Source organism: Vidua chalybeata, chromosome Z (genome assembly GCF_026979565.1).
Source record: "Vidua chalybeata isolate OUT-0048 chromosome Z, bVidCha1 merged haplotype, whole genome shotgun sequence".
Taxonomy (NCBI): Eukaryota; Metazoa; Chordata; class Aves; order Passeriformes; family Viduidae; genus Vidua; species Vidua chalybeata.
In genome coordinates this window covers 70,785,196-70,810,112 of record NC_071570.1, presented here as the reverse complement: position 1 = coordinate 70,810,112, position 24,917 = coordinate 70,785,196, and the positions used below count along the sequence as shown (strand labels likewise).

General features: G+C 38.5%; 1 protein-coding gene across 5 annotated transcripts in view; it reads left to right on the top strand.

Annotated features, from left to right (window-relative positions):
* PJA2 (praja ring finger ubiquitin ligase 2) overlaps positions 1–23,164 on the top strand; it is a 33,442-nt gene extending 10,278 nt beyond the window's left edge. For 3 of the 5 annotated variants that reach the window (XM_053931849.1, XM_053931852.1, XM_053931850.1), the window contains exons 2-9: positions 1,688–1,879; positions 6,914–7,940; positions 12,635–12,817; positions 14,243–14,428; positions 16,464–16,572; positions 21,231–21,333; positions 21,628–21,743; positions 22,972–23,164. In XM_053931849.1, coding sequence (XP_053787824.1) covers positions 1,690–1,879; positions 6,914–7,940; positions 12,635–12,817; positions 14,243–14,428; positions 16,464–16,572; positions 21,231–21,333; positions 21,628–21,743; positions 22,972–23,052 — 1,995 coding nt within the window. In that variant the 5' untranslated portion in view covers positions 1,688–1,689 and the 3' untranslated portion in view covers positions 23,053–23,164. Of the gene's footprint in view, positions 1–1,687; positions 1,884–6,913; positions 7,941–12,634; positions 12,818–14,242; positions 14,429–16,463; positions 16,573–21,230; positions 21,334–21,627; positions 21,744–22,971 lie in introns of those variants that run through there. The other 2 variants (XM_053931853.1, XM_053931854.1) reach the window with 2 other exon arrangements.
* The last annotated feature ends 1,753 nt before the right edge of the window (positions 23,165–24,917 follow it).

Sequence of the window (24,917 nt, the reverse complement as noted above, 5' to 3'; positions counted from 1 at the left end):
TGTTGAGTGGACATCTGTTTTTGAACAATACTGATATTTTAGAGAACAAAATGAAATTAGAAGTTATGCAATTTTGTTATATTTTTACCTTGTTTGTTTCAAGCACTTGTGGAGAACAGATTTCTGCATTACTATTCTGATTTACTAATTTAACTGTTGGATTTTATTCTGCAGATTTGGATGTGGCTGCTAATTATCAACTCCCTCTGGCAGTCTGCTGACCAACCATGCTGTAGTGAAGGGAAATTTGAAGTGTCAGAGCTTGGTTGAAAATAAATAACTTGCTGGTTGACTTAATAAAGATATTAACTACTGGCTGACTAGATAGGAAATTAATTGTCAGTCCTGTTTTTTCTTGCATTAGTTCCTAGGATTTTTGTTTTGCAAAGATGCTAGAGTTTTCACCTTTCTAAAGATTGCAGGAATGGTATAGATAATAAACAAACATTTTAGGTTCTGGTTTTTAATGTAGGATGGGCAGATCTGGACAAATACTCAAAAATATTTCCAGGAAAATTATGTGTAATCAAACTACATAGAGCTTCAAAGATGAATGAGGAAAAAAATGCCTCAGATACCTGCTATTTTTTTTTCTGCCAAGGTTCAATCTCTTTCATATGTCTCTGTCCATAGATACTTTTTTTAAGTGTAATGAAGAGATTAGTTGCACAGCCAGGAAATAAAAAAGCTTTCATATTTTTCTAAAGTTCATAATACTCTATATTAATGGTTGCAAACTTAATCTTCCTTGTCTTTAATGTTAACTTTTTAATTTGGTGAGTTTCAAGAACAGAAACTTTTTAATTCCATATCTAATAAAGATTAAAAGTGACTTAGAGGGACACAAAGAAGTCACTGTATAGCTGAAATAGTGAACTTCTAATTGCATTTTTACAAGCAACAGCTTTTGGGCATGAACCCGTGTGTGTTAGATTATTAATACCTGATAATACTGCTGAATTAAAATCTCTCTTTATTACAATATTGGCAGCGTTTTTCCACAGTTTCTCAAGTTCCTTTTTACTCCTTATGTTATATTTTCTTGGTAAAAGCTGTAGGTTTCATTAATATGAAAAACTGCTGCAAGAAGAAGCAGTGTGTGGGCAATGCTTTGTATGACCAGGCCTGAACATACTACTTCTAGCAGTAAGAATAAAGCCTTTTCCCCGGGACTATCATTTTAGAAGGTGCAATTTAATTAATTATACTTTTCCAGTCACAAAGATAAGCTAGCTAGGGCTACCTGAATTGTGTTGTATTACCTGAAGGATTTTCCATTGTAATGCTTGCAAATCTTTTCTGCAAGCTGATACATGTGTTGCATCAGATTTATGAACAGAGTGAAAAAGAAAAAAAAAAAAAGTTGTGACATCTGGGATTACTTTTTTAAAAAAACCAAACTATTAAGTTTCTGTTGTACTAAAAAGCATGTTAAGGTGGGGACGCAGTCAGTGTTTGCCAATATTGTTTAGTGTAGATGAGCACTCGGTTACATGCTTTCATAATGTATGGGCACAGAGCACTCTATGTTCTTAATAATCATATTGTAAGTGAAGCTTAAGACTTTAGAGAAATAGAAAATTCCTTGATAAAAAAGTATATCAAAGTATTAGGGAAGAGGGAAACTGCAAAGACATATTGTTGTTTAACAAGTATCTCTTTTTCTTTCCCCCATAATCTTGTGTAGCAATGGGCCAAGGACTTGGCAAAACTACTTGGCCCAAACCTGCAGGAGGATATCAGACTATTACAGGTGAAAGAAAACATTCCTATGTTGGGTTTACACCACTTTTGAATAACCAAGACAGAGATGGACATCAACAGAATGACAACTGCAAACAATTAGAATTGGAAGATGTTCAGAAAGAGAATCCTTTATGTATGTATGTACATATCTTTGGTTATGTGCCATTCCATTGCAAACTGGGATGCTTGGGACTGGAGGAAAAAGGCACATTGAGAGCCATATAAGTGGCTCGTGTTATTGAGCCGCTTAAATAACATGAAAAGTATATTTCCTATGTCTTTAATTTGCTTTTATACTAGATTTCATTGTATAAAGTGTAAGTAATCTAATAAATCTACATTAGGCTATGTAGTTTTGCCTGAAGAACATTCATCATGAGTTAATGTGTTCTAACAAACTAGAAAACAATAACATTGTTTAGTTCAAATTATTTTGTCCAAATTAAAATTCACATTTGGAAGAAAATGCCTATTCTAACCTTCTGTTTAGAATGAGGCTGTGAAATATTTGATGCATCATGAACCAGGTTGTTCTCTTTGTCAACCATAGTGAAAATTAGATTAAACCTCTAAAACATCTTTAAAAGTTCCTTTTTTTTATTTGTGTATACCAGTTAGACCACTTCCCTTTCTTGTTTAGTGAGTATTGGATGTTAGTATTTACCAAAATGCCTTCTGTGACATTAGCATCTTAATAATAATTTAATAGAAGAATACAGAATGCCTTCTTGGATTAGAAATATGGTCCCATGTCTTTGCCTGAGGTTTTCAGCTTGAAAAACCTTATTTGATAGAACCTTAGATCTTCAAAAGTGCCTGGGGGGAAAGGACTTGAGAGTACTTCTCAACACTGGCTGAGTATGAGCCAAGGGCACCTGGCCTGAGTCAGCAATAATGTGGCACCAGGGCAGTGACAATCTGCCTGTGGTGGGTACTGGTTAGGTTACAGTTCAAGTGCTGTGTCCAGTTCTGGGCTCCTCACTTCAGGAAGGACATTGAGGGGCTGGAATGTGTCCAGAGAAGGGCAGCAGGGCTGGGGAAGGGTCTGGAGTACAAGTCAAATGAAGAGCAGCTAAGGGAGCTGGGGGTGTTCAGCCTGAAGAAAAAGATGCTCAGAGGATCTTCCTGCTCTTGTACAATTGCCTGAGAGGAGGCTGGAGTGAGGCAGGTGTGGTTCTTTCTGCCCAATAACAAGTGATAGAACAAGAAAAAATGGGCTCAGATTGCACCAGAGGAGGTTTAATTGGCTGTTAGGGAAAGTATCTTCACCAGAGGGTTTGCCAGTCATTGGAAGAGGCTGCCAGAAAAGTGGCAGTTGCCAGTTCCTGGTGGTCCTTAAAAGGCGTACATACATAGTCTAATGGTGGACTGGGCAGTGTTAGATTTATGGTTGCATTTGATACCTTAGTGGTCTTTTCCAGCATAAGTGATTCTATTGCTCTACAAGGTAGCTTTTTCTTTCCTCCTTCCCTTTCTTTTGAAACTGCTTTTTTATTCTAATTTTTTCTTTTTAAATGGTAATGGTATAGTGCTGTTTTAGCTTTGTATTCAATTGCTTTTGTAATCTGTTAGGTGATGTAGATCATCTTAGGGTGGTTTAAATTTTTTGTAATTGAAGTGTGTTTACTGTTGTCCATGCTTCATACATTTTCTGTTCTTCGATCTAGTTAAAGGTCTATTTCCTCTAAAGCAGTATTGACGTTAGTGGAGTCTCTATATAATGCTACCACATTTGTTGTTTCAGTTACACAGAGATGCATGCATTTATTTTATGGATCATTAGATATATGCAGTTTAAGGGTATATTATCTCCCTGTTCCTAATACAATTGCTTTGTATGTAAATTAGTCTAATAACAAAATGCCTTTCCTTTACATTTGTTTGTGTGTATATTACAACTCTTTAAATTTATCTTACAGAACCATTTTGGATTGATTTACTTTCTTTGTCTCCAGTAGGCTACATTTTTCCCTGGCTGGTATTATATTTGGGTGGATAGGTATTACCTAAAATGCTGCATATTTTCTGAATTAGAAGGCGCTTACAAGAATCATTGAGTCCAATTCCTGGCCATAGGCCATCCCCAAGAATCACTCTGTGTGCCCAGGAGTATTGTCTTCTTGAACTCAGTCAGGCCAGTGATATGACACTGCCTTGGGGAGCCTGTTCCAGTGCCCAACCACCCTCCGGGGCAAGAACCTTTACCTGATACCCAACCTAAACCACCCCTGACACAACTTCAGGCCATTCCCTGGGGTCCTGTCACTGTGCACCCTCAAGAAGAGATCAGGGTCTGCCCCTACTCTTCCTCTCTGGGGTTGTGGAAGACCCCAATGAGATCTCCCCTCAGTCTCCTCTTCTCCAAGATGAACAGACCAAGTCACCTCAGCTGCTCCTTGTGTGGCTTCCCCCTTTTGGTTCTTCACCATCTTCATGACCCTCTTTTAGACATTCTCTTATATCTTTATATCTCACATGGTGGTATCCAAAACTGCCCCCAGCACTTGACATGAGGCTGCCCCAGAGCAGAGCAGAGTGGGACAATCTCCTCCCTTGCCCAGCTGGCGATGCTGTGCCTGATGTCCCCAGGACAGGGCTGACCTTCCTGCCTGCCAGGGCACTGCTTACACATGTTGAACTTGCCATTGACCAAGATCCCCCTGGGCTGCTCTCCAGTATCCCAATTTAGTATCATCAGCAAACTTACTTAGTGTACCTTTGAGTCCTGTGTCTTAGTTGTTTATGAAGATCTGAAGAGCACAGGGATGAGGATGGAGCCCTGTGGAATCCCACTAGTGACAGGTCACCAGTGAGATTTCACTCCATTCGCTGTCACCTTTTGTGCCTGACCTGTGAGCCAGTTACTCACCCATCACATGATGTATTTATGCATCTGTGTGCTGGGTGTTTTGTCCAGAAGAACTTATGTGAGGCAGTATCAAAAGCTTTGCTAAAATCCATAAAGATTACATGAACAAGTTCCCTTGATCCAATAGCTGGGATGCCATGTCATAATAGGTTTGACAAGTAGGACTTTTCCTCTCATGAAGCTGTGCTGGCTGTGACCAATGGCTGCATTTCCTTCAGGTTTTTCACTACACCAGAATAGTCATCTCTGTAATTTTATCAGTCACTGAAGTGGACTGTAGCAGCGTGTGGCTGACTGACGGGTCTGCCTTTCCAGGGTCATCTTTGCCCTTCTTGAAAACTGGAACAGCATTAGCCACGGTTCAGTCAGCTTGGACCTCTACAGATTCCCAGAATTGTTCAAAAATCATTAGAGAGGCCTTGCTGTGACATCAGCTGACTAGTTGACTACCTTCAGATGAATCCTGTCAGGCCTTATAAACTTATAGAGATTCAGCAGGAGCAGCAGATCCCATACATGTTCAGGATTGACTGGGAGTTGATAATTCTCTAGCTCAGGTACTGGGACCTCTTTGGACATCCTCTCTTCATCAGTCCTGAAGATGGGCAAAGAAATCATTTAACAACTCTGCCTTGTCTTTGATGGTCCATCTGTGAGGTGACCATCCTCATCCTTTAATGGGCTAATGCAATTCCTGCATCAGCTTTGCTACTGACATACTTAATAAAACTCTTTTTATTAAGGCCCCCATGTTTCTGGCCTGCATCAACCCCAGCTGAGTTTTGGCCACATTAATTTTCTCCCTACAGTGGCAGCAACATCTCTATTCCTTCCATATCACCTAACTTTGCTTCCACTGGCATATACCTTCTTTTCTTGATTTGGCTCCAAAAAAAGATCCCTAATCATCCAAGCCAGCCTTCTACCTCACTTTCTTGACTTCCAGCATTTTTGGAATTGCCTGTTCCTGTGCCCTTGGGATGTGGTCCTTAAAAAATGACCAGCACTGACCCCAGCAACTTCCAAAGCATTTTCCCAGGATCTCACTAACTAGTTCCCTGAGAAGCCTGAAGTCTGCTCTCCTCATGTCCAGAGTTGAATTTTTTACTTTTTTCTTCTGTCACTAGAGACTTTGAACTCTACCACTTCATGTTCACTGTGGCCAAGACTGTCACCGATCTCCATATGGGTCATGAGACCCTCTGTTATCAAGCAGTAAATCAAGGAGAGCATCTTTCCTAGTTGGCCCCTTTAGCACCTGTACCATGAAGTTACCATCCCAGTGCTTTAGGAATCGAAGAAACTGTAGAAGATGAGTAAGAGGACAATATTAAAAATATAACTGGATTTGATCCTTGATAACTTACTATACATGACTCTGCTTGAGCAAGAGGAGTGGAGTGGACGATCTGTAGTGGGGCCTGCCAACCAGCCTTGGCTCGTAGCAATTTTGTGGAGGAGCTTCAAGATTCTAATTAGATACAGTATTATTTCCTAGAAGCCAGACTCCTAGTGCTGAGGAGCATAGCTCTCATAAGATTCCACTGCCAGGAATTCACCAACCTAGTAATGGAGACTCATCTAATGATTTAGATGAGATTTTGGACAAAATAGTTTGGACTATTGCCTTGGTTAGAAGTTTAAAAATTACTTGAAAAGTACTGATTTTGTAATAGCAGTAGTATACATTTTTTTACCTTCTTTAACTCTTGCTGCTAGATTTAATGTTTGTTGTTCCTTTATGCAAGAGGTGTTCAAGTGTAATATATCTAAAATGCATTTGTGATGAAGCAACTATTAATTGTAATACCACATTCAACACCGCTATTTTCTTCTTATGAGGAGTTGCACTCAAAGGTGCAGGTAAAAAATACAGTTCTTTTAGTATGTAATTTATAGTAGCAATAAGTGACTTTATCTGAGTGTGGCAGAAGGCACAATTTAGCCAGTTAATGAATGGATAGTCCAACATGAAGAGAAATGTTCTTTTGGTTTTCCTGTTATAATTCCCTTTTATATAAACAATGTAAAAATTCTGCTTGTGTATATGTTCCTTTAATACTTTTTTCCCTATCACATCTGTAGCTGGAATTGTAGAATTTATATCTATTTCTGTAGGCTTAGTTTGTATAAATGAGAAAGTAAATATATTACTGAAGAATGACTACATCTCTGATAAATGTTTCTATCACTTTGTACTGCAGTCCTAGTAAATTATCCCTTTTTTTTAATGAGCAGTTGTTGTAGACAAGAATATTTCTGTTGGTTTTGGTTATTCCAGTGCATTCTTTCTTACAGCTTTCTCTGAAGATTCTAGTCCATTGGTTAAATTTTCTGCTGATTTATTAGATGAGCCTTTGTCAAAAGATGCTGACATTAGAGAACCTGTTTGCCAAAGTGCATCAAGCCAAACATCACCATTTTCTGTATTCTCTTATGGTCTTGAAGGCAACCAAATCTCACAGGACTTGATGAATCCTTATGAAAAATCTGAGGACCCTGCAGAATACACATCTGGAGGGCATAATGATTTGAATGGTAAAAATGGAATTGCTTTCATAAACATTGACTCCTCTGAGCCAGATAGCAGTGATGGAGAGGAAGAGGATGCTCTAGACAAATATTCTTGGATAAGAGAAGCAGCAGGTCTAATTCAAGGAAGACTAGATAACATACTTTCTCAGTGTAAAAAAGACATGGAGTCTATTAATGACTTAGAGTCCCGACTGTCTGCTTCCAACCACGGCATTTGTAGAGAAAGTTGTGAAGAAGCAGGACCAATGCCTTTGGCATGTCCAAACAATAGGACACTTAAATCTGCTGAAGATGAAGCTGCACCTAAAATTAGCCTGGGTGCTGACAGTTACGAAACACAGCAGACAAAACATGTAGTGGATGTTGGAATTCGATCCCCTGTACCAGTTGCTTATCTATTAAACATCAGTGATGAAGACACTGACCAAGAAAATTCATCTGAGCTGGTAGTGAGACCTAAAATTAGAAAACAAAATACTGCTAAACAACTGGAGAGAGAAAATCATCTCCCTAGTGATGATGAAGAGGAAAATGATTCCTGGAGGAGAATTGGAATTGCTGATGTCCAGCAGTGCCATCCTGAGTGTCCCTTGAGAGATGGCAAAGATGAGATGAGTTCTGGTGTGTTCTTTCTCTCAAGAATGCACAGTCATCAAAAGAACATAGAAATAGACTTAAGAAGAAATGCACTAGCTCAAGAGCAAAACAATGTTCTAAGTGGCAGTGCTTTTTGGAATGAGTTTGAAGACCGCAACAGACATTCCTTAATGCCCCACAAAGATGAAGACAGGTAAAAATTTTATTTTTATATCTGTTTTAGTATTGAATCTTTTGTGTAGTGTGAGAAACTGAACAATATGTTAGCAAATGAGCCATAATTATCAGATTCATATGAGACATTCATATTCAAATGAGACATAATGATCATAATTCAGAATATGATCAGATAACAAGATGGCAACTTTTCCATTCAGTTATCCTTCACTCTTCTGGTAAAAAGTCTTTCCTTATGTCTGCAGTCAGAGCATCTTATCACTGAGGAATATTACTTGTTTATTTTTATTTCATTTTTACTGAGCAGATGGAGGGTAAAGACTGAAAGCCTTGTTCACCTTTGAAAGTTCCCTTCTAGGCTTACTCTTCAGAATTTGGGTTTTTTTGCTTCCAAATCTCAGTATTCTGCATGGCAGCCTATTTATGTTCTTGACTCCAGCCTTTTGAAAGAAATTGTTCTTCCTTGTAATATCTGACGAATAACTTGATAGGGTTGCTTATAATCCCTTTTTAATGGAAATTCTTCAGACTACTAGGTGTTTCCAAAGTAGCTATTAATTATGACAGTTTTAGATTTACAAATTGATCCAACCTTGACACGAGAAGCAATGTTCAGGTTTCTCCTGCTTTGAGCTCTTCAGCTGTCATGGTTTAGGACAAATTTGGGAGGAAACTCCAAAAGCAGTCCCTCTAGAAAGCAGATTCAAGTGGCCCCACCCAACTGATTCGGGAAAATGTTTCCTTGGAGAAAAGTGGAAAAAAACCTGTTCATTTAACGAGAAAAGTATCCGCACGCATAAAAAATGAAAAAGTATTAAAATTCAGAGAGTCCTTGTTGTGGGGTGTAACTCAGCTCGCTCAGTCTCTTATCAGTCCCTCTGGCAGCGTCCCAGTCCCAGATGGGCCACAGGTATGAACTACCAGTGTATTTCTGGGTGTTCAGTCCGGAGCAGGTTTGAACAGTTCCAAGAAAAAGAAAAACCACAGTCCAGGGAACTTGTCTGCCTCAGCTAACTAAAAACTAACTAAAAGCAAAGGAGAGCTCTGTCCTGCTGTCTGTCCATGCTGCAGGCAACACAGTCCAGGAGCAGGAATGTGGAGGAGTGAGTGCAGTTTCTGATAACAAACTGTGCATTTCTTTCTCCTTGGAACCAGTGTTAAAGGTGCAGAACTTAATATCCAGCATAAACAGAATAGATGGTCGGGGATGCAAGCACCATATAGTCTGCCTAAGACATCACCCAAAAGACAAAGTAATTTGGATAAACCTTATGTTGATTAAATTCTATTCATAAAATGTTAGCTTAGAACTCTTCACTATTAATTTGAATTATATAACTGATCTATTTGAGGGTAAATACATTTCTAAACCTATGATAATTTATGGAAGATGTAGTAATGTTTGTGATGGCATTTTTCCTTCTTTTTCTTGCAATTTTCTTTCATCTTGTTGATTCTGTTCCCACTGCATTCTTTACAAGACATGTCTTCTGGATGTTGATGTGGCTCTCCTGTGCATGTGCTTGCCATTCATAAGCTAGCCTGCTTAATAGTATGTCCTGTATTTTTGTAGAGAGAAAAGCATGAAAATTAGTTAGCATAAAATCTTGTCCTTAAAACGTTGCAGAGTTGCAACTATGAGAGAACAAAATGCATTTTAAAATAGTAGACTTGGGGGCTTCTCTTCTTCAAGGTGTTAAGTATGGGATCCTGCACTTGGTGAGGGATAACACCCAGTAGCAGCACAGGCTGGGGGCTCACCCACTGGAGAGCAGCTTTTCTGGTTAGGACATTGGGGTGCTGGTGAGTGACAAGTTGACCATAAGCTGGTCATGTGTGCCCTAGGGGCCAGGAGAGAAGTGGAGTCCTGGGATGCAGCGGGAAGAGTGTGACCAGCAGGTCAGGGAAGTGATCCCGCTCCCCTTCTTGCCCTAGTGAGGCACATCTGGGGTACTGCGTTCATTTTTGGTTTCCACAGTTGAAGAAAGATAGGAGCTACTGAAGAGGGTCCAGTGGAGGCCACAGAGATGATGAGGGGTCTGGGGCAACTCTCTTGTGAGGAGAGGTGGGATCTGGGTCTGTTTGGTCTGGAGAAGACTGATAGGGGATCTCACTAATGCAAATAAATAGCTCCGAGGCAGGTGGCAGGAGGATGGTGCCAGACTCCCTTCAATGGTGCTCAGTAACAGGACAAGGAGCAATGGCCATAAACTAAAACACAGGAAGTTCTACCGCAACAAGAACTTTAGGTTGAGGGTGGCACAGCACTGGAACAGGTAGCCCAGGGAGGTCATGGAGTCTCCTTCTCTGAAGACATTCCAAACTCACCTGGGACCATTCCTGTGTCCCGGGTTGGACTGCAGAAGGGGTGGATGGCAGGGTGGCAGAAGGGTTGGATTGGATGATCTTCAAATGTCCCTTCTAACCCTGAAAATTCTGTGATTTTTAATAAAGGCACTTGCAAATGAATCCTTCATTTCCTTGTAAGGTTTACTTTTCAAAAATTTTTGGTAATGCATAATCTTTTCAATTTTTGAAATGCTGCTGCTAGAAAATTAAAATGCCATGAAGGAAGTGTAATGTATTCTACAATTATACCATTGGCTTCCATGATGCACAGTGATGGGTTATTGTAACATGACAGAAAGAAACATGGATTGATTATTTCAAATGTTCTTGATGATGACAGTAACTGAACCAGTATACAGGAATCATGTGGTTTTAACTTAGAATCCCCATAATTTATGTTCTAAAACCTAAAAATACTTATGTTTATTAAATAAATTGTCAATGATTAGTCTGTACAGAGGAGTAATATGTTCACTCTTGAAAGGTGAAGTTTTATGTTTAAAGGTTTAAACCATATTTTATGTTCATGCAGAGCTGCATAAAAAGTGGATTTGACATACGTGTCAAACTACATCCTTCAGCTCAGTTTTAGCTTATTCCCAACCCAAGGAGAAATTCACCTTTTGGTTGCTGCAGTGTGGGCCCCCACCTTATATTTTCTCTTCAAGATGATGCACAGCTATTGTGGTGTTAGCATGTGGAAGCTGTGTGGAAAGGAGAAAGTCTTGCATGTTTGTTAGAATCATGTATGTTCGGAGTTGGAAGGGCGGTAGAAGGTCCCAGGGCCTTCTACCCTGGAGGGAGGAGGTAGGAGGATCATATCCATTAGTTCAGTCCATTTAATTTTGGACTGTGTGCCAGTTAGGTACAGGTTAGGAGGGGGTTCAGCCAGGGGTGGGACTAGTGTCACCAAATCCACATGCAGATGCTAAGTTCATGTGCTGTGCTTTCGGCAAGTGATAAGTCTGTAACTCTCTAACCATTAAGTTATGTTCTGCACTCATGCAGAACTAAGCACAGTTAAATCCTGAGTTCTGAAATATTTAATGTTCTTCAGTTGTTTTTTGTTAGTGACTCTAGGTATATCCTTTTCTGGTCTGAATTAGTTTTTGTGTATAAACCTTAAATAGAACAAATTTGATTAAAAGCAAAGGAGGAGTATTTTAAAGTGTGTTGGAAGTAATTCTCAGATTGTAAATAGGAACAACTAAAACAAGGCATCTGAGTATTTCAGCTATATACAATTTCAGCTATATACAGCTATATACAATTTCATCTAAGATGAAATCGTAAAATATGTATTAAAAAACTTGATCAAACAACACAAACATCATTCCAAACCAAACTCCCAACACAAAGCCAAAGAACCAAACAGAAAAAAATATTTTAAAAAGTCAATATTCAGCTTTAGATGGTGTAATACGAGATGCATTAGACTACATATCAGAATTCATAATAGGTATGATTTCTCTTTTAAAGTAATCCATTAAAATAGCCCAGAATTAATGAATATTATCATTTCCATCACTTTTCATAGTCATCAAAATTGTGATAGAAAAATTTATTCCCGCCTCAAATTAAAATGCTTATATATAATCTGTGTCTTGAACTTATTTATTCTTGTAAAACTTGCAGTGTATACTATGCAGTTTTTCAAAAGCACTTAAAATTCCTTAAATTGAAAGTTCTACTGGCATGCATTTGTACTTTTCAATAAAGGGAGGAAATTAGTGAGTTTGTAGTTGGGGAAGTAACAATACACTTAAACATACTGGGTTTAGCAGATTAGAAAACTATGCTGTGGGTGTTGTGGATTGCTTTATAAAACGAGGTCTAGTAAGCATGTTGGCTGTTGACATGTATGTTTTCTCTAACTTTTTGAAGTCACATAGCTAGTTTGCTTTATTTTGAATTTCAGAAACTATCACTGTAGTGAGTGAATCATCTAAGTGCCATTACCAATGCTAGCAGTAGTTCATCCTTCCTAAGATTGTGCTAGCTCTACTATTTTGTGCCACTGCTGCTATTTTTCTAATCTAGGAGAAATATGTGTATAGTGAGTCTGGTTTCTGTTCTTGAGTTGTTTCCTGTACTCTACATATGTGGCAAGGGAAGAACAAAACATTTTTGCAAAGTACGATGCGTAGAATGTTTGAATTCTTTTTTACAGACTAATTTTCTTTTTTTTAAATAACTCTATGTACACTTGATTTGTAATGCATCTATAGATAGCACAAGATTAATTTCTCTTAGAAAAAAGCTGCCTATATTGAAAGCAATGTTGATAGAAAAGTAGGAAATTGTTTTCTTTCCCCTAAAGCAGTGTTTGAATTCATATTCTGTTACTTTTTTAAATTGCAGCTCAGAGTGCAGTGATGGAGAATGGTCTACATCTGTGCTTTCCTATTTTACTGCTGTGGAAAAAGAGCAGTTCTCAAGTGATGAAAGCTGGGAGACAATCTTGAGCAGGGAGGAGCATGACCCTGGTGTGCAGAGGAGCAGCAATGGTGTGAAAGAGGAGAGCACAGACTTCTGTTTCCAAGAGTATGCCTTTATTTTATTGGCTAACTTCCTATAGCTTCTAGCATCGCCAGTAGTAGGGTATTCACATAGCACTACATAGAATAACATCTAAAAGCAGTTACCATGCTAGCAACAATCATTTGCCTACATCACAATAATCTGAGTAGTTGTATGTATTTCAAATCAGGGAAAATATGGCATTTCATGCAAGCAGTTCTATGTAATGAAAAATACAGAAGCAATGAGAGCATCTTGACATGTAGTGTCAATATGGTTAATAGACTTAATATATTGATTTTAAAAAGCCTGTTATGCAAGTTAATTGTTAAGATATGCATGTTACATAAACATCCTTTGATACTGCTTAGGACTCCTTGAAAAGAATTTGTTTATCTCTCTGCTTTATTGCTTCTCCTATTCCACTGCTGCTCATTTTCTGCAGCCCTATCAGTGATTAAAGAAAACTTGAATTTCTTGCTTGCTCTAGTAACTTTAAACTTACTTTATTTTTCCAGTCATTCAGTACTCGTAAACTGTAGCTGCCTTTGCTATAAGGCAAAATTTGTAGCTGTATACAGCTAAGAAGAATGTTCTTGGCTTTTTTCCTAAGCATCTAATATTTACTCTAGTTTGAACCTTTATAAAGCAAAGGCCGCACTTAAGTGTTCTTTCAGCTTCTTCCACTCTTAGGTGCACAGTACCTATTGCTAAGCTGTCCCATTTGTTGGTAATGCTTTTTTAGTATTCTCCACATTCTTGGGTCTTGAAGAACTAGTGTGACTTTAGGAAAACTTTATAACAACTCATCTCTTTCATAACAACAATAATGGATCTGTGTGCTTTTTAACTGTCTTTGATATGAACAGCATGAAAATGTATGCATCTTTAACATAATCTGCCTTTCTATAGGGAAAGTGTGCCTCACAGCCCCATGACTCTCTGCATCCAGGTGACTTCTGCTCCTCTAGAATATCCAGGAATGAGAGGAGTCTTTCTCTTGCAAGATAGCTTCTCTTGCAAGTAGTAGCTCTTTGCATCGCATTCAGGCCAAGCTTTTCCATGGAGGTTACTCTGGGTGTCAAGGCAATCTTTCTCCTTAGCGCCTTTAGGAACTTGTAGATAAATAAGAAAATGCTTAGTACCAAATTTATTAACACTGTCGGGGATGATGACTGTACTAGGGAAAATTCTAAACAAACTGCTTACTGTACTGCTGGCCTTGAGCATTAGACAAAACTTTGCCACAGAATTATGGGTGTTTACGAGATTCTGAGCTCTGGGAATTTCTTGAATTTTTATGGCAAATGCTTAATTTCTAATCTGTGACTCCGTAGTCTGGGAAACATGCCTGTTTAGTCTTTGTGTTATGTTTGGCTTTTGTTGTTTATGTGTGTTTGTAAATTCTCTTAGCTTTTTAGTTTTAGCTTTTCATTTATTTATATAAAGGGAGCAGACATTATTGGAGGAAGGTGAAATTCCTTGGTTACAGTACCGAGAAGAAGTAGAAAGTAGCAGTGACGAGGAAAATGAACCAATTTGTGATTTTATACATCTTGGATTCTTCTTGTTGGATGATAATAACAATCTTGAGGATGACTCCAGTATGAGTGAAGACCTGGATGTGGAGTGGAGGTATGCATTTGATAGTTGTCTGCTTTCATTTCAGAGGTTTTGTAGTTACTATTTTCTTTTCTGTGTAAGATGTCAAAAGTATTTATGGCTATCAGTATACAGTTGCTTCAAGGACTAATAATCTCAGTTTTAATGTTTAAGGTATTTCAAGTGCTATGTATTTTCTAATGAGAGAAAAGGGAGCAGATTTACTAAATCAGACTGTGATTTGAGAACATTTTGGTGCCCTAAATATGCAAGGCATGGGTGTATTTTCTAATTTAATTTTCAAGTGGAAGTGTAACAGAAATAAGGCAATATAAATGTAATCAGCATTCAAGTCAGTCCTGTTTTATAATTGGTCTTTTCCTCCTTTGAAACTGGTGTAAGTTAGTCATTATAAATCTATTTTATTTCTCTTTGAAATGCCATGCACTTACCTAATATTATAATAATTTTGAATGCTTCACTCCATTTTCTGTCATTAGATTACTGAAGGATATTGCAATCAATTTATTATAAAAATGCTTCAAATACCAGGAATAAAGTGATTGGAGCCACATACAAAATAGTGTAATGTGTTTGTTTTAGAATGGGATAGACAAAAGGCTTTCCAGTGAGAGACATAACACTTGCTCTCTTCTGCTTATTAAGATATAGACTTGAGTGCAGACATACCAACACTGTTGTTTTCTCCTTATGAAGTTATATTGTAGAAAAGCATAAAAGGGACTAATGCATGAGAGTCCAAACTAGAAGTAAGGCCTATGTTCTTACACTGTCAGGCAATAAGCTAGCAATGGAATTGTGTGACAGGGACAGAAGCTGTCTTTTAAGTGTTGGAGGTTAGTCTTGGTAAGCTTCCTAGTTACTAGTAAAAGGAACAAAGATGTTGATGGTCTGTTAAGTTTGGTCTGCTGGGCATATGCAGACCTGTACATCATTTCACTTTTGCTTGTTTTAAGATTTAATTCCTGAATTTCTAAAACAGAACTAAAAAAGAATGATTACACATGATGTAATCAAAATCTGATTGTTAGTTGTAAAACAATCTTAATAGCATACATATGAAACATATTAGCTGAACTTATACCCTTTCACAGTAAAAACTCCCATCAGGATGTTCTGAAGTATATACTGTGGGAACGTGGTACCACTGTGCTGGCACCAGAACTGCAGAACTGCCTCTGAGAGGCTGGGGCTGCCCCATGTGGGACATGGCCTGTTCCAGCTGGCTCTAGTGGACCCACCATAGGGTGGGGCCTCTGGGAAGGTGCTAAGAAAGGATAAAAAATGCTGAACAGGAAGCAGTGTGTGAGAGAGAAATGAAGATGATGTGGGAGAAGCAACCCTGCAGACGCCAAGGTCAGAAAAGAAGGGGCAGGAAGTGCTGTAGGTGCCGGAGAAGACCATGGTGGAACAGGTAGGGATTTGCTGATGGAACTGTGTCTGGGGAGAACCTGTGCTGGAGTAGTTGATGAAGGACTGCAGCTTGTGGGAAAAACCCATGTAGGAGCAGGGAAACGGCGTGAGAAGGAAGTAATTGCAAAGAGGAACTAACCATGGACAGACCACAACCCCTGTTCCTTTCCCTCTGCCTTGCTTGGGATAGGGAAACTAGAGGCCTCAAGGATGAAGGAGTGAAGTTGAGCCTGGAAATAAAGAGAGGGCTAAGGGAAAGGTATTTTAGTTTTTGTCTTTCTTTCTTACTGTTCAAATCCATTTTTATTGGCAATAAATGAATAGAATTAAAGAGCAGCCTAAATTGAAAAGGAACCTCAAAAGATCATCATCACCTTCCAATTAAATTAAGGCTTTTCCTGAATTGAGTCTGTTTTGCCTGTGGTAGTGATTGATGACTCATGGCCCTTTTTCTTGACCCATAAGCTTTTTATCTTATTTACATGTCCAGTTGAGGCAAGGGAGGGAGAGATCAGCTGGCTGGGTATCAGGCTGTTAACAACAGGTGATGTGCAATAATTTGATATATCCAGACTTTATGTTGTAACTATTTATTTTGAAAATAAGACCATGTTTCCTAACCTGTGTTTTTCAGACTACTTGATGAGTTTGGTGATGGCCTAGGACTTGCTCAAGCCATTCCTTACATGGAACCTCAATTTCTCACATATATGGCAGTAGAGGGACACTTAGAAGCTGTAGAGGTATTAAAATATTTTTGATGGTCTTATATCTGTGATATTGTGACATAAATATTTATAGTTGAATCGTTTTTCAACTTAATCTGAAAATCAGGAGAATAAGAAAAAATACTTTCCTGTGTTAGCTTGAACTTTTGGGTTGGCAAACATGAAAATACATCTTGAAAGTTCTTTTAAAGGGTGTACTACAAGAAGTCATTTATCAGTGCCTACTCCTTTTAGTATATGCATTTATGTCTCGTAAGGCAAAGAAAGTTACTGGTTTCTACCAGTATAAACATATGCCATTTAATTCTAAAGATTTTTACCAAATTCTCTACATAACAAAGGAAAGCTTGTGCTTGAGTCTATGCCTGTGAGTTGTCCTGGCTTTTTTTTTTTTTTTTTTTTTTTTTTTTTGCAAGAGTACATTTGCAAATTTTTTTTTACTCAAATTTTTATTTATGAGTAGAAGACTCTTCTGTGTTTGACTGTCTGTTCTGGTTTGAAAGCAAAACCAGTGAGAGACTCCAAGTCAGAAATACAATTTATTGGGGAAAGAAAAAAGAAGACAAAAATCAAAAATTCATGCAATGATACAAAAGGAAGACCACTGACAAAGTCAGAATACAACCTGACACCCCTTTGGCCAGCGTGCTGGTAGCAGTCCAAATTGGAGTGGCAGATGTGGTTGCTGTGTCTTCTCGGAAACCTGTGGAGAGGCTGCTTTTCTGTCTAGAAATTCCTGGATTTATCCAGGTGGGAATGCCTAGCTTCTGCCCCTGGGCGGAGCATCTCACAATGGGCTGATGTTGTTTTGAGTCACAAGGTGTGTTCTTAATCACCTGTTAAACAGAACTGGCTCCTGGAGAGTGTTATCTCTGAGTCATGAGGCGAGACATTGAATGACTATTAACAGGAGATAAGGAAAACTGTCCAGATGCAACTGCTACTCGGATGGTGATAGGAAACATCTTGGTGCTCAGTCTTGGACACTGTCTTACTCTGTGTATTTTAGATTTAAAAAAAAAGTTTTGAAAAAACCCCACCCAATAACGGGCAAACAAAAAACTCCAATCAGGAAAAGATACCACCTGGAAAAAAAACCTTTTATCTTTACCTTTTTCTATCCCATTTCACCTGTCTAATTTTGAATATAGACCAAAGCATTTATTATCAAGAACCAGCATGGTTATGGCCTTTGTCTTTTGTTTATTACTTCAGGTTGGTCAATGTCAGAGTGAATATAGAGCTAGCTGAGATCTAGTTTGATGCAGTGTGACAATTCTTGCACTGCAAGAATCTCCCCTGCAGGGTATTTGTCAAAATAAGAGCTAAATGATGTGTAGACATATAGTATGGCGTTACAACAGCTGAACTGAATGTTTTGTAGGTTACATAAGTTTAGGGCAGCAAGGGGCAGTTTGACTGCTAGCACCCACTTTAAAGGGGTGAACTAGGCAGGATGTATGTCATAGTGTGCTTGCAGACAAAATACCAAGGGCACTTGGAAATGCTCTCTAAAGCTGGCAGACAGTGGAGTAATCATAGATAATGGGGTTTTTTTTGATGAATATGTGCAAAGTCAATGATTTTCTGAATAAGATTCCCAGGTCTTTTCTGAGGCAGTAGAAGGGGCCATTCTCGTAAGTTGGCAGTCATGCAGTTTCCAGGTTTTGTACATCCCCCAAGGTATATAGGAGGTCATATTCATGATCAAGTATCACGGGGCCTTCTCCAGCTGTTTAGGTTCTTGTTATCATTACTTATTTAGAGACACTTCATTAATTTGGAGAAGGTCTGTTGATATCCCTATTGTAAAAGCAGTGTTTTGAAGCCACATAGAGAAGATTCTTCTCTCTTTCGTAGTGGCTGGTTCTCAGAACTGCAAAAACAGTTTACCTCCTTTGCGCCAAAGCAAGATGATCTGTGTAGACAGGGAAAACTAATCCCATCTTTTTTTTTTTTTTTATCTGCACATTAGCACTTGAGAAGGAGCCTGAGTTTATTATGACTCTCAAGTTTTTCTTTCCCATTCCTGTATAACAACATTTGCCTAAGTACTCTGTCAGAAGAAATGTGTGCAGTCCTGTCAGAGTGACCTGTAAAAGTAATCCTGGGTGATAATGTGCATGGCTGGCTGAGGAGTATGTTTGTGTCACCAGGAACAGAGTGTCACTGAACACCATTAGGAAGTAGGCAGAGGAACTGGTGGTAGAGGGCATGTGAATGTGGAAAAGCCGATTTTCTTATGTAGCATTTGTACTTGAAAGTAGCACACAAGCGTGTGAAACTTTATGGTGGGCATAGAAGTCTTGGCATATTTGGAATTAGTCAGTAGAAAGTGGTAACTGAGTAATAAAAGGAAAAGTTGTATGGACTGTGACCACATAGACAACACAGGTTTTGAGTAAGAATTCCAAATATTCCCTTCAAATCTCAAGCAGAATGTAGAGCACATACTTTTACACTATGAAGTGGTTACTAAAATTGTTCAGAAAATATGAGTAAAATACACTGTGGCTTTGAAATACTTGAAAGGGATGTGACACAATAAAGCATCCAAAATTCAAGTGTCTCTTAATTGGAGGGGAGGGAGTGGGAGAGATCTATCCCAAATAATTGTGACATTTGTACAGGAGAAGTAATGAAAATATTAGATACTTGTTTTGAAAACCTATGTTGTAGAGCTTTTATAGCTCTCTGGGTTCCTAAAACTTAATAGAATATATATGTGATTTAAAATATTTTTTTTTCCATCTGTTATAAAGAAACTAGATGGCTGTGTCTGGTTTACTTCATTAGCAGTACAGAAGAGGCTGGTTGCCTCTGCTGCATCAGTGACTTTATAAGTATTTCCTGTGCCAGTTCACAGACGTGAGGACCTCAAACCCTTGTAGGCTGTAGCACTCTTGTTTTTAACAGAAAAATGTCCAGCATTTTGTTTTTGCTGCATGGAGAAGTAAGCAGTCACACAAGCAATAAGAGGAAGTATAGTTATTTTGAAGACGCATCTTATAAAAGTTATAAAACAGACACTACTTTACTTTGGATTTGAAAATGTGGCTTTCAGCCTCAGAGTGACTATATGGCCTTGTGTCTATAATGTTTCTTTTGTGTAGGTTTCAGAAGCAAGCAAGCAATACAGTGCTTTCTGTTTAAGAATACTCATGCCAGATATAAACAGAAAAGTTTGACACATAAATAATTTTGCAACCTTCTGTATCCCTGGGATCTTACTTAGTTTTTCCAGGTGTAGTAGTTATTCTGATTAAGCATAGTATTTTACCTACTGTTTATTCTCAGACCATTGCACTTGGAGCAAAAACCAAATACAAATATTAAAATCATTTTAATGTTAGTAAGGCAGTACTGTCTGCTGTACCAGAATTTGATGGGTATTAGCTGTAAAATTGGAGCAATGTACTTGTTTTGTAGGGGAACTTGCACGCTGCACTAGGAATAACCCCAGGTTTTCCCTTAAACTGACAAATTTCTTGTGGCAATAGGAGCTGTAAATATTTCTTAACTCATGCTGATCTCTCTCTGCACAAAGGTTTGACTGTAGGTATAAAACTGCTAGTTTAGATCTGTAGTAGTGTGGTAGCTTGAGCTGCCTTGTCACTGTGATCCAAGTCCAGGCATGTTTTCAGGTTGCAGCTGTAAGTTCCCTGTAAGTTCAGGGAATGTTTAAGAGGAAAGGCTACTGAAGAGGTTTCTGTACAGTCCAGTGTTTCTGTAGTATATAGAGCTTTTTAATTAAGTATATTCCCAGCATTACAAAAATATCGCACTATCTTACACTTCTTACTAAGATACTATTGTGGCCAACAGTGCAAATAATTTTCAAGCTGATTAGAACAGTAAGTAGTTGTACTTAAAGGATGTGACTAATTCATTCAGGGTGTGAACCCAGTGTTTCTGTGTTCTTGGTTCTTCGGTGTCAGTTTGTGTGCTGCTCAAACAGGTAGTACATTTCTCAACAAATAGAACCAAATATTCTGAGTTCTGTGATTTTAATTTTTTTTTTCTACTGGATATCCTGTCAGTGTCTTACACAGTTGAATGTATGATATACACAGCAAATACACGCAGCAAATATGGTGTAGACTTGTAGTCTTAAAGATTCTGTTTGGTAAAAAATTTGAGTTTAAAAAAAGTTACTTCAGAGCATTTTATGTGTCTTAAGATTAGAAATATCTACATGGATCTTGGGGTCTTTATTTCTTAAAGTTTACACTCTTAGTATAGCTAAGGTACTTAATATTTTTTGTGTGTGCCTGAATAATTTAATAATTGAGGCCAGGAAACACATTAATGAGGCATTTATTTTCAGAAGCACAATGAAAGGACAGTTTTAGATTGGAAGCTTTATTACATTTTCAACCTGCTGCTTTTCCCTGTAACTTTATAAAATTAACAAATGTTCATTGTAGATTAAGTTGAGACTCTGTCCTCATACTCTTTAAGAATGCTTTAAAAGCAAGGCATTGCTGTTTTGACCTTCAGTTTCATCTCATTCATTACAAAAATAAAAATTATGAAATGGTTAGTTTAACAGAAATATCTTCCATTTTAAAAAGTAATGCTGCTAGCACTTTCTTTTCTTGTTTGTTTGTTTGTTTTCTATGAAATGTTACATTTGTGAATAACAGAACTTGATCTCTGCTTACCCCTTTCAGACTGCTCTGGCACAATTGGAGTCCCTTTCTTTTGATGTTGAACAGACTCATCCACCAGCTACAAAAGAAATCATAGATAGTCTGCCACAGATTATTTTCACAGGTGACTACAATGTTATAAAAAATAATGTAAAAGTAATTTCCACAAAGTTTGTAAGAACAAGTTCAATTTTCTCCCATACCATAGATGCAATATTTAAGTATACTTACTGCATAAGGCTGTTTTAAGATCTTTTGAATCTGAATATAATTTTGATCCATTTGGAAAAGTAATCTTTAATGAAGTTACAGTGACTGTACTTTGTAACCATTACTGTTGATAATATATGTATTTTAATTTGAGCTTATCTTAGATGTAAAACAAGGTATTAATGCTTTTTCTTCATCATGGGTTTAGGTCAAGAGCAGTGTTGTACTATCTGTTGCAGTGAATATGTGGAAGGTGAAATCGTAACAGAGCTACCCTGTCATCATTTGTTTCACAAACCTTGTGTAACTCTTTGGTTACAGAGAGTAAGTACTACAGAACTGGTGGAGGGTTTGGAGGTGGGGTGGGGTTGTGTATATTGTGTATTCTTCTGGAAAGAACAACTTTTAACTCTTTGAAAATGTGGGATGAGGTACCAAGAATTTATGAAATATTATTTGAATTTATGCATTATGGAACCAAATTCTAGTGCAAGTGAAGAAAAAATTGTATTTGTACTTACCTGAAGGGCAGTTTCTTTAACAGAGGGAATATTTCTATAAGGGAAAACATGTTTTCCTTTACTAAGAATGAAAGACGGCTGGATTATAACTTGTTTTGGTACAAGAAAAGCTTTCTTTACTATATTCCTATCTTGAAGTAAGGACAATGAAATAATTTTCTCTGAGAAGAGCAAAGGGTTTGCTCTGGCTTATCACAATGTCAGACCCATTTATTGTGACAGCTAAGGCTGGCAGAGGAAATACTGAAACTTTTTAAAAAATTACCTTTAGTAATTCTATACAGTATTAGACTTAATTTTCATGATCTGTAATCAGTTTGCTTCCAAATGTTTTAAAAAGGCTTGCATCATGTTGAAGCTAGACTAAAGCAACCATAATTAATGAACTGGTATGTTTTTTTTTAGTTGCACTGCCACTCTCCTTTATGTGCAGTGCAAACCTGGACTTGGTAGTTCTCAGTGAGCTGACAGTGTAACACAATTTTCTCAGGAGTATAAGAGAAAGATTAATTGATTTTACCATGGGGGTCATATCAGAAAACCTCTAGCATGGAGGGCTGATGGATTTAATTGATGGGTTTATAATTTTTTTTACCTTGATAATACATATGTTGTATTATCAACAATATGTTGATACAATATTCATTTTTCTTGTTATACATGTCCTGCCATTTTTTTTTCTGTTGTCATAGTAAGCTACTATCCCTGAAAACTAGGACAAAATACTTCATCTTAGATTTGGGCTGTAACTAACTTATTTTTAATGCTTGCCTCAAAAAAAAAAGTCCCACCTGTAAAATCAATGCTGTGAAGAAGAACTTGGAGAGAACCTGATGCATTTGCTATGTAGCTGGTGTAAAAACAAAACAAGTCTTTCTTCTGAGTTTGTCAGCTCTAGGTAGCTATGCAGTCAAATTTGAGTTTGAGGTCGTGCTATTGTGGGGACCCTAAATACTTTATAAATAATAGCATTTAGCTTTTCAGTAGAATTGAATGCAAACAACCTGTTGTTTTTTTTTTCTCTTTTGTAGTCGGGAACATGCCCTGTTTGTCGTTATGTGCTTGCACCTCTACGAACCGAAGCAGCTGATGACACTGTTTTTTTAATTTGACTGATGATTCAGCATCTTCTGTTAACATTGCTACAGGACCCTCAGACTAGGGTTGGAAATAAAATCTGCCACCAAAATAAAAATGTAAATTTTGCCTATTTTTTAACTATAATGTGAAAACAGTTCAGTATAAAATATTGATATATAGTCATGGATTGGCTTGGGTTGGAAGGGATTCTAAAGATGATCTGGCTCCCTCCTTGCTGTGGGCAGGGACACCTTCCTCTAGACCAGATTGTTCCAAGTCCCATCCAACCTGGCTTTGAACATTTCCAGGGCTGGGGCATCCACAGCTTCTCTGGGAAACCTGCGCCAGGGCCTCACCACCCTCCCAGTAAAGAACTACCTCCTAATATGTAATACAAACCTACTTTCTTCGTTTGAAACCATTCCCCCTTGTCCTGTCATAAGCCGTTGTGAACAGTCCCTCTCCATCCTTCTTGTGGAGTTGCTTCAGGGACTGGAAGGGACCTCAAAGCTTTCTCTTCTCCAGGCTGAAAAACCCCCATTCTCTCAGCATTTTGTCATAGGAGAGGTTCTCCATCCCTCTGATCACCTTGGTGCCTCCTCTGGACTCTCTCCAACAGCTCCATGTCCTTCCTGTGCTGGGACCCCAGAGCTGGAGGCAGCCCTGCAGGTGGGGTCTCACCAGAGTGGAGCAGAGGGGCAGAATCCCCTCCTTCCCCTGCTGCCCATGGGGCTCTGGGTGCAGCCAGGACACCCTTGGCTCTCTGGGCTGGGAGTGCCCATGGCTGGCTCATGTCCAGCTCTCACCCACAGCACCCCCAAGTCCTTCTGGGCAGGGCTGCTCTCGATCTGTTCATCCCCAGCCTGGGCTGGCACCAGGGATTGCCCTGACCCAGGTGCAGCACCAGCACTTGGCCTTGTTACACCTCATGAGATTCCCATGGGCAACTGCTCCAGCTTGTCCCGATCCTTCTGGCTGCCAGCCTGTCCCTTGGGAGTGTCAACTGCACCACTCAGCTTGGCATCATCTGCAGATTTGTAAAGGGAGCACTTGATCCCTTTGTCTGTGTCATTAATAAAGACATTAAACAGTTCTGGTCCCAGTAGGGATCCTCAAGGGTCACCAATTATTGTTGATCAGGATTCTGAGCCATTGACTACCACCCGCTGGACACGGCCATCCAACCACTTTTTAGCCAACTCATCAAATCCATTTTCAATTTAGAGAGAAGGATGTTGTGGGAGATGCTGTCAAAGGCTTTGCTGAAGTCCAGATAAATGACCTGTAACACTTTCTTTATGCCCTGCTGTAGTCACTCCATCATAGAAGGCCACCAAATGGGAAAGAATGAGAAAGCAAATGGAAAAAAATAAGCTTGTTTCTGTTCGTTTCATGTTATCTGTACGTGCACTAGTACATTGGAAGCATTCAGATTCTGGCAGGTGTTGATAAGTTAATTTGTTTTGACCATTAGACAAAGAGATAACAATTTTTTCCTAACTAGCCATAGCAACAGTAGTGTGAAAAGAATTTCCCTCAAGTCAAAGGGAAAGTTCTAAGGGTTTTGGATAAGGTTACATGGTAAACTGCCTCATAAGTTGAAACTCTGTAGATGCCTTCCATGTCATACAAGGCAGAAAGCTCCTGTTTCCCCTTCTTCCCTTATTCTCTGCTTGATTAAACACATGAGAAAAACAAACTCTTCTTTTATAAAGTAAAGCTGCAAAATGCAACTACTCTCTTGTCTCTAAAAAATAACTCAGTATGAACCACATAACCTGCTTATATAAACTGTAAAGTGTTTGGATCAGAGTGTCTGAGTTGAAAGGGCTCTTACACATCACCTGGTTCTAACCCCCCTGCAACAGGAGATAGGTTGTTCCAAACCCCAGACAGC